Source organism: Oncorhynchus clarkii, chromosome 10, assembly GCF_045791955.1.
Source record: "Oncorhynchus clarkii lewisi isolate Uvic-CL-2024 chromosome 10, UVic_Ocla_1.0, whole genome shotgun sequence".
In the NCBI taxonomy this organism is placed as follows: domain Eukaryota; kingdom Metazoa; phylum Chordata; class Actinopteri; order Salmoniformes; family Salmonidae; genus Oncorhynchus; species Oncorhynchus clarkii.
The window spans coordinates 36802680-36813135 of NC_092156.1; the positions used below are offsets into that span (position 1 = coordinate 36802680).

Genomic DNA, 10456 nt, shown 5'->3' on the forward strand with positions numbered 1-10456 from the left:
TTTGGCCCTCCGTCCATTTGACTTTGACACCCCTGCCGTAGAGAATGATGCACTCCCAGATACACATGCTCTATTTTCATGTAATCTATGATGTACTAAATGCCTTGCTAAAAATCGATGTAAAAAAATCCTCAGGGGCTGATTCTCTTGATCCCTTCTTACTGCAGCTTTCTGCCCCCACTTATTGCAGAATCATTAACCTATATTTTAATTTGGCAATTGTTTCTGGTGTTATCCCTAAGATCTGGAAAGCGGCACGTCCTCCCTCTACACAAAGGAGAAGATCCTTTTGACTTAGAAAACTACCCTCCAATTTCCAAGTTCTCACCTTTCCAAAGTTTTAGAATCCCTGGCCAACTCTCAGCTAAGAACTTGTTTTACTTCTCATTCTATTTTAAATGTGCAACAATCTGGTTTTAGACCGTTTCAGCTGCTACGCTTGTTTTATAGCATGTGTTAAATTGTTTCTAGATGATGTGTTAAATTGCTTAGATCATAAAAACCATTGTGCTGCCTTATTTATAGATCTTTCCAAGGCCTTCAACATTACATTCTCATTCAAAGGGTGATTGAAATATTTCTGGATCAGGCTTCTTGCAAGTGGTTTTAGAATTACCTGTCAGATAGGACACAATGCCTGATTTCTGATGGTGTCAAGTCTAGTTTTACAAAAGGTGTACCGCAGAGGTCGGTATTGGGACCTGTTCTTTTGACTATTTATATAAATAATATTGGTCTATCAGTTAAAACTTTATGCAGACGACACTTATGTATGCCATTGCCCCAACTGTTGACAAGGCTATGTTAGAGCTGCAATCTGTTACCTTCCAGAAAGCCCTGGTTGGTTTAAAATGTGTACTTAATGCAGGCAAAACTAAATATACTGTATGTTGTTCTCTAATTCTTGCAAAATGTTTCTAATGAACTACATATTTATTCATTGGATGGTACTTCCATAGATCGGGTTCCCGCCTATAAATATCTGGGCATTTGTATTGACAAAGATTTAATGTTTACGGAAACATACGGATGAGCTAGTTATAAGCTCTCCCTAAATAGCAGATAGCAGATTGTATAGTCATCTTTCCATACAGTTCTTCACAATGGTGACACCATTTACCAGATTGCAGCAGTTACTACTCTTAAACTTTGGATGTCGTCTACCATAGCGCCCTTCACTTTATCACAGATGACATTTTTAATACTCACCACTGCATCCTGTATCAAAAAGTTCTCTGGTCCTCATTAAAGTCACTTCATTATTCCCTTTTTGTTTGCAAAGCTCTACTACACAAGCTTCTGACTTACCTAAATTCGGTGTTAAAATTGAAATACCAAACCAGTTCACAAGGTTGGCAAACTCTTGAGGTTCCTCGGTTCTACACCGAACTATGTAAATCTGATTTTTATTTTTAAAGCACCTCTGCTGGAACCAACTACAAAATCCATTAGAATTGGATGTTCTTGTGCCGCTGAGGCAATTAAAAATATTGATTGGGGACCATACTGAGCAATGTAATTGTTTTTCTTGAATACTTGTTTTTTATATTATAGTTGATTTTTAAATTGTATATGCAGGGTTCCCTTGTGAAAGAGACCCTTGTCTCAGTGGTGACTCCCTGCTTTAATAAAGGTTTAAAAAAGTGTGTCTTTCGAGAATTCTAATTAAAGGTACACCAAATTTAAAGGGATGGCTTTAGATAAATGTATTGAAAATCTTATTGAATGAAAACTCCACGAGAAAATCTGTTGGCCAGCAAGTGGGAGGCGTCCTGGCAGTTGTAAATTAGTTACCCAACTGCATAAGGTAAAGCCTTGTTCACATTACCCATAGGTATTCTGTTACGTTGCACTCTGTTTATGTCGTGCATTTCAATGGGGATAATTATGATGTTTGTTTTTGATGATCATTATTATGTGGAGGTTGCTAGCTACAGTGGCATCTTCAACCGAAGCTAGTTTGACTTGCTATAGAGTTAGAGGAAAAAGTAACTAAAAAAAAACTGTTTTATTATCACCTGAAATAATATATTTATCCTGTCTTGAATGAAAAGTTAATATTTTGCAATCTCTGATGAGAGACAGGCTGTCTTCTATCTTGCGTTACAAACACTCCACTTGTCATTCAGTAGCGGGGCAGGACTCAGTGAAGATGTTGTACTGCAATGTGTACAGCACATAAGTCTGACTGCGTAGGAAATGTACGCCTTTCCTAAGTCTGAATTGGGCCCATAGTGAGTAGTGGCTACATAAACAATAGAGGATTTCTTTTTCATCATGGATATTTTGGTAGTGGACACCGAGTTTACTGTAGCAAAACCTTAGGCCAGATTACCATATAATTTAGGTCCACATATGCAGATCTTTCTGAGAATTTCTACCTAATCTCCAGTAGGCTACTTGGATATTTAAAGATCCCACCACCTCACTTGCATCTGGCTCGGCTTGTTCCTCATGCATACTAGAAGGTTTGGAATTCCATCCTCTTTGAAGCGCAACATGAACTTGTTGACTCTTGGCTGGCTGAGAGGGAGGTGAGTAATGTCTACATCCTCCCTAATCCTAATGAGAGATGGCTGTAATGAGATCTACAGGACAGATATCCTCCCTGTTACCCTGACACCAGGTCACTACTCTCCCTCCATACCTCAGCCACCGCACTCAACCTGGACTCAGGGGTAGATGTAGTATAGTAAATGTAAACCGGGACACTCCAATTAGTGTAATATTATGGTATGTATTAATTTGTGGATGTTCATCATCCATTTTGTATATGTTACGATTTACAGTTTGTATGATGTTACGATTTGCAATTCTTACAATATGATAATTTGCAAAATGTATATGTTACAAATTACAATTTATGGCTAACGTTAGCTAGGTGGCTAATGCTAACATTAGCTAGGTGGCTAACGTTAGCTAGACTATGGGTTAAGGGTAAGGTTAAGAGTTAGGTTAAAGGGTTAGGGGAAGGGTTAGTTAACATGCTATGTAGTCGCAAAGGAGCAAAATAAAAGTAAGTAGTTGAAAAGTTGCTAATTAGATAAAATTGTCATTGATGACCTTTTGGTTGCTAGACGTTCGTGTTATAATCCCATCCACCCTGACCAACCACCCTCCTTTCATTTTTGCCCTTAAGTAACCTGTTTTATGTAACCAAACGTAACAAATCATTCTAATTTGAGTGTCCAGGATTTACATGTACTATGTTACGTCTAGTCTATGAGACCAGGCTGTCACACTACACCGTTCAACAGTAGACCTGGATGATTAATCTCCTTACTGATCGCACAACGTTATCTAGTCTGGCAGCACCTTACCCAATCACTGCTCACCTTTGAGAGGGTTCTTGTGTATTGTTACAAATCAAATAACCATAATGCTCAATTTTCTGTCATTTCAGAGCTGTAATTTCTGTAATTTCTATTAAGCTTTTGACACCATAACACTCAAGATGCAGTCAATATGATTTACAGCAATCAATATGATTTACAGCAATCAAGATTTGCAATTGATGTCATCCTTCATCATGCAGTTCAATTCTGGACTGGCCTCTTTTAGGGAAATCAAATCAGCAGCACACATGGGGTGTTGTAGGTTGAGGAGAACATCTCTAACTGTTCTTTTATATAATGTGTGAGATTTTCACCGTCCACTCTGCACCCCCAGTAAGATTCTCTTGAACTCTGATAGAAGAGTTTTGGACTGAGCCTGTGTATGAGGTGCTAATCCAAACTAAAACCATGTCATGGGATTTATAGGGGCAATCTGCAGTTCGAACAATAACAAAGTAGGCACTCCACCCCTGATTTGGTAAACAGCTGAGGCATGGGGCTGGAGAAATGTAACCACTCCCAAAGTCACGGACAGAGCTATGGATAGAAGGACTGACCATCCATGATATCAAAAGTATAGTTTTATTCATGATTTGAGGCTGTACAGTGTGTGTTTACATTTACATTGTTTGCAAACATTGGGGTAAAACAAGTTTATTTTAGGTTCTGATTGAGTACGACAGTGGAGCTAAGCTCATAAGTTATATTCTTCAATAATCAATGGGTCTATATCATTAATTTAGAAGTCGAAATATTGATGTTTTAACTGCAGATTGTCCCTTTAAGTGCCCCTGTACTATGTCTCTAGACGTCAGATTGTTTTTATGAGGGGAGCGGGACATAGAGGAGTGACGAATGCCTGGCCTGGCCCATAATGCTGGCATGTGGTCAAGTTCCTCTTTCATAGACATGGATGACTCCCTATGGGCCAGTGAGGATATAAAAACCACAGAACCAAGTCTTCATACAGCCAGTGTTCAGGCAAACACATCACGGGATTAACTTTCACTGAACAGGAGAAGATATAAGGTAAATTGACTTCGTGTGAATGTTATAGTGGTTTTGAGATGTTTAAATAGTCATTTTATGTTATCTTGGAAGAAAGTTTTATATCTCAGGGATTCATTCACATTGTACATTACAATTTTCCTCTGCAATAAAATGAGATGTAATCAGTATTCAAAATGATGCTCTCTATTATACTTTAAGTCTCTGTTATTAGCCTCATTATTAGTGCAGAGTATTTTAAAATAACTACAGAGAATATTTTAGTGTTTTTCTCAATTTCAAGAGCTGAACTGTACTCTGTTAAGAACTCCTTTCACAGGTTTAAAAGTTTAACATATTGCTAGAACGTTTTGTCACACTAAAGTTGATACAGTAGAACTGGGATATTACTTATATAACATCCATAAATGGTTTTCAATATGTAAAAACTAATGATACGTAACACACCGAGGGTTTTCGATTTTCTATACCCAATGTGACAAATTATTTATATTTGGTCCTAAATTGTATCTATAGTACCTCCTCCAATTATATTAGTTTCAATTGACACTCAGTGTACAAAACATTAGGAACACCGGCTCTTTCCATGACATAGACCAGGTGAAAGCTATGACCCCTTATTGATGTCACCTGTTAAATCCACTTCAATCAGTGGAGATGAAGGGGAGGACAGGTTAAATAATGTTTTTTTTTTACATGGATTGTGTGTGCCATTCAGAGGGTGAATGGGCAAGACAAAAGATTTAAGTGCCTTTTGAACGGGGTATGGTAGTAGGTGCCAGGCACACCAGTTTGAGTGCCTCAAGAACTGCAACGCTGCTGGGTTTTTCCACTCTCAACAGTTTCCCGTTTGTATCAAGAACAGTCCATCACTCAAAGGACATCCAGCCAACTTGACACAACTGTGTGAATCATTGGAGCCAACATGAGCCAGCATCCGTGTGGAACGCTTTCAACACCTTGTAGAGTCCATGTCCCGACGAATTGAGGCTGTTCTGAGGGAACAAGTGGGTGTAACTCAATATTAGGAAGGTGTTCCTAATGTTTTGTACACTCAGTGTATTACATATGTAATAAATATTGAGATATAAATGTAAATATATTACATACATGTACAATACTTTCATATAGAATAAATGTATCCAAATCACCTTAACATTAATGTTGCTCTACTTTTACCACACTTTCAAATACAAAATGTTTTTTTTATAATAGGTAAGATCTTAAAAGATCTCCCTAGGGATCGCAGCAGCCAGCCAGTCACCATGCTATGCAACATGCATTACTTTTCTATACTGCATGTGCTGCTTGTTGCTTAAACCAGGGGTTCCTAAACTTTTTCACTTGGGGACCCCCTTCCAGCATTGGGGAACATCCCACGTACCCTCTGCGTGTGTGCGCCACGTCTATTTCTATGGGCACAAGCACTGTTTATGACACAAACTGTTCACCCCCCTCTTGTTGGTGGACAGAATTTGGCAGGTTTAAAGCTTATTTCCTGCATTTCTACACATTTTGTAATGGGGTGCAAAGAACATTGAGTAGTTTTAATGCAAATTGTCTTGCAATTCTATACATTTTGCCATGTCCAATGTGTATTCATGTGTTAGAGTGACCCAAAAATTACAACAATATCTATGGGTTAAAAAACCTAAATAAAAAAACGTTAGCTGACATGGGCTAGTTGATCTGGACATTTGGCAAGTTATAAATAGCTCTATAAGGTATGCAATGACTGACATGACAAGAGGAACTGATGATTCACTACCTAATTTCGAAATTGGACCTTGTGCATTCTACTAATACAACTTTCAAGAGTGATTTTAAAGTCGGACTGAGTTCCTCACAGTTTGGGAACCATTGGCATAGACTACTGCATGTAGGGGAGTTTCTCATGCAAAGGGACACTGGAGAGGGGATTATGTCCAACCCCAGAACCCCCAGAGCCCTCTAAAACAACCAACCACATGTTCCTTCTGTCTCCTCCTATATAACACTATCCAGATGGACTCCAGCCTGCACAGAGGAGGACTATCCAATACATATTCGCAAAACAACACCATCCAAATAGCAAGTCCCAAATGGGCTGTACAAATGTATTTATTTTCCGTTAGGTTCAGGACAAATGAAAGGGGTTTGGGGATTCTTACATCTGCTGTTAGAGGGGCTAGAAAAATACAGAATAACACCCTATAATACGATTATTTTACATAATCGTTATCACAAAAATATTTGGCTGTCATCAGAATGTAATATATTCAGTCTTGGCTGAGAACACCTCATTCTTCAGTTGGCCCACCCTGTATGTGTCTACTAACATTGAGCAATTTCTTACCATGCTTGCCAAAACTGTCTCATTGTGTTTTAGTTACTGACTTATTGCAACTAGTGCATGTATTTTAGGTTACAGATATTTGATTTTGTTAGGAGACTTTGTTTCTCTAATTTAAAATGTTGCTGATTTTATGTTATCTTACAGGCCTTAGTGGGAGTTGGCTGTAAAAGCAATCACGGACAGAGTACCCATGGCATCGACACACTCTAACCTCTCAATGGCCACCAACTCGTCAGAAGATCTAATGATCAATTCTTCCTCATGTGATTCCATCTCCCCCTCTCTTCATCAGAACAAGCTGATCCCCACCATCTACAGTGTCATCTTTGTCCTTGGTTTCGTGGGCAATATCTTGGTGGTTTTCGTGTTATGTCAAAAGTCCAACCGTAAAACAGTGGCCAACACTTACATTGTAAACTTGGCCCTCTCAGATCTGTTGTTCCTGATCAGCCTGCCTTTCTGGGCAATCTACTACTCCTTTGACTACAACTGGGTGTTTGGTGGGCTGATGTGTAAGCTATGTGGCTGCCTCCTCTCCCTGAACGTCTACGCCAGCATCTACTTCATCACCTGTATGAGTGTGGACCGATACAGAGCCATTGTCTATCCCCTCCAGTCTCAGTGCAGCAGGAACCTGTGTCGGGCGCGAGTGGTCAGCGGTGTGATCTGGACCATCGCCGGCCTCATGACCATCCCCACCATGGCCTTCCGAGACACCTACCACCTGAAGGAGCTGGGGGTCACGGCCTGCGTCCTCATCTACCCACCTACCCAGCCCTACTGGTTCCCAGGCCTGGCCCTGACCAAGAACATCCTGGCCTTCTTGGTGCCCTTCACAGTCATCGCCAGCTGCTACTGCCGCATCGGGAAGCACCTCCTGGGGGGACAGCCCAGCCTGGACAAGAGTTCCAGCAACCTGGACCGCGTAATGAAGATGGTGGTGGCTGTGGTGCTGGCCTTCTTCGTCTGCTGGTTCCCCTTCCACGTGCTGACCTTCCTGGACGCCCTGAGCACCCTGGGGGTGATGCACAGCTGTTGGGTGCGCCAGGCCATCATTACCCTGATGCCCTTCACCCTCTGCCTGGGCTTCTCCAACAGCGCCATCAACCCTTTCCTCTACTGCTTTGTGGGGAACCACTTCCGGGAGCAGCTGTGGCGGCTGTACGAGGAGAAGGCTCCCAGGCTGTCCCAAAAGAGAGACTCCATCAGCACCAGGCTCAGCTCCTTCTCCAGGAAGCTCAGCGACCTCAAGGACACAGGGCCACTGGAGACTTTGGACCAACACAGTAGGGGCCCCTAGTCTAGGGAGGTTACATGGCAGGACTATGAGAGGCCTGTCTGTCAGATGTGTAACAGTTGACACCGGGGATCCTGAATAACCCCCAGGCCTAGTCTCCAGGGGACGTTAACCCCCCCCCCCCCTATCTACTCCTAATTAGGGACACCCTGCCGGCTTGACAGAGGGAATATAAACATAGATTTAAATGTCAGTTTAACATCCCATGCCACCAAGCTCATGTTAGGGGGAAGGGATATTATATCACCAAATCTACAGTATATGTGCTGGGTAAACCTGTCATGTTTTCTGAGATACACAGGCCAGTGTGATAATAAGTGTGTGAAATATACAACTACAGTGTATGTGCCTTTGTACTAGTTACAATAATGTGATATGTGTATGTTGTTTTTATTGTATATAAGTAACAAAAATATGTCAATGAACACAGAGCCTTCTAAACAGCAAGAAAAGGTCCATGCAAACGCCTACTGTGAACTGTGTAATTTGTCTCTTGAACCATAATTAACATTGTATTGTGTCAAATGTACAACCCTTATCAGGATACGCTATGAATGATATGTTTTCCAGTCACTCTTCATTTGATATAACAGAACAATGAAAGCCAGACAGTAATGGCAGTCTTCTTGGTGTGAAAACAAAACATATATTCAGTTAAGGCCATGATCAAGTTGAACATGGGAAAGCCAGGAGTTGAGTTTGCATCACATTGTAGCAATTTGAAGATGCATTTGATTGTTTGTCATACAATCAAAACTTGCTGTTTTTTTTTCTCCTGACATTTCTGTTTGCAACAGTAATGGAGACAAGGACATAGACTGAGTAACAATCATTGATATAGGCAGTTTTACTGCCACTCTGTGGCTGGGTTTGATAACTGCAGATGCAAAGGAATTCTCTCTGATTGATAATTGTGTAGTTTTTACTTCAAATTGTAGTTTTAGTTATTAAAACCCTTCCAGACCCATCATATTATCAACTAATATGGTCTGAACATTACAATGAACAGAATAGGGAAAAACAAATCAAGGTGACGTACATGTAAATACAGGTACTGTACTTCAATACTGTTTCCTGATGTGTTTTCCTAATGACCAGAGAGTACAGATGTAGGATCTTAATTGGATCACCGTGTTGCATGAGAATGTATAGAGTATTGGACATATTTGAGGTTTAAGAAGGCTTCTGAAGTTTGTAATTTCCACTTAGAAATTTCAGATTGATTTTACCTTTCGAAAAATGTGTCAACCCTCGCAATCTTCTTTTCATGAATTAGAATTCACATTTCCTGTTGCTGCAGGATTATATTCCTGCTGTAGCAAACTGGCTCAAATTAAGATCCTACATCTGTAAGCCTATGTGTGATCTTTTCTTTCCTCTTAGGATATGATATGATTTCCTGTTGATGCTACCGTACTGTAAATACTACCATACCGATTGTGTGTCAGTGCTATTCATTCATAGTGATGGCAAGCTTCAGTGTGATAGAGCATGTGTCCGTTTACCATGGAGCTACCAGCAAGGCCACTACTGAGAGGATCCTGGGTGCAGTGGGGAGAGATGGGAGCCATCTACTCCGAGACAGTGAAAGTGAGGCCAATACCTACCGCCTATGTGTTCTGTGAGTACTTGAACAGTATTGTTGATCCATCGTAGGTTTAGTTATTACCATTTTGATTGACTTTAGCTATAAATTCACATTTGCATCAATGCTGTTGTGACGAAAACTCATCATTTCTCAGCAAGGTGGTGGATAACAACTTTACAGAATGAAAACAACAGATGGATGATATGACATGCCTTTTTGCATGACAAATACGCACCTGTGTTTCTATCTTTCTGATTCATGCTCATACAGACGGGTTGTTCCATTTAATTTGAGTCCAATTTACACAGACTACCGAATACCATAAATATTGGACTGTAATGTACTGTATAGTACGATTACACTTAATCACTTTTCATTGAATTGCTGTTATCATATTTTTCTGTTATTTTCACTGAAAGATGCAAAGATGTCTATACCTACAGTATTCCAAATCAAGGAGGGGCCCTGGAAAGTTAAGATAAATAATAAACATGATATCAATATCCATTGGTTAGCAGTAGATTACCACAAGGGAACACATGAATTACAACAATATACTGTACATTCATACACATGTTCTTACATTCCAATTATAGAAAGCACATCCCTTAGGAGGTATGGCCTCAAACGCTACAGAACATACAATATTATAACACGTTAATCAAATCAAATCAAATCAAATTTTATTTGTCACATACACATGGTTAGCAGATGTTAATGCGAGTGTAGCGAAATGCTTGTGCTTCTAGTTCCGACAATGCAGTAATAACAAGTAATCTAACTAACAATTCCAAAACTACTGTCTTGTACACAGTGTAAGGGGATAAAGAATATGTACATAAGGATATATGAATGAGTGATGGTACAGAGCAGCATAGGCAAGATACAGTAGA

The 10456-nt window shown here is 40.1% G+C and overlaps 1 protein-coding gene across 2 annotated transcripts; it reads left to right on the forward strand.

Moving 5' to 3' along the window:
• The first annotated feature begins 4282 nt into the window (after positions 1 to 4282).
• LOC139418413 (angiotensin II receptor, type 2) lies at positions 4283 to 10064 on the forward strand. 2 transcript variants are annotated; one of them, XM_071167818.1, is made up of 2 exons: positions 4283 to 4364; positions 6823 to 10064. In XM_071167818.1, exon 2 carries the CDS (start codon positions 6869 to 6871, stop codon positions 7976 to 7978), a length of 1110 nt encoding a protein of 369 aa, XP_071023919.1. In that variant the 5' UTR covers positions 4283 to 4364; positions 6823 to 6868; the 3' UTR covers positions 7979 to 10064. The 2 variants fall into 2 exon arrangements, with proteins under 2 accessions (XP_071023919.1, XP_071023920.1); XM_071167819.1 differs by lacking the exon at positions 4283 to 4364 and adding an exon at positions 4572 to 5350 and having other exon boundaries at positions 6823 to 9412.
• The last annotated feature ends 392 nt before the right edge of the window (positions 10065 to 10456 follow it).

Bases quoted from the DNA above. Each gene is read 5' to 3' on its own strand.
- LOC139418413 (XM_071167818.1), top strand. From the start codon at position 6,869: ATGGCATCGACACACTCTAACCTCTCAATGGCCACCAACTCGTCAGAA.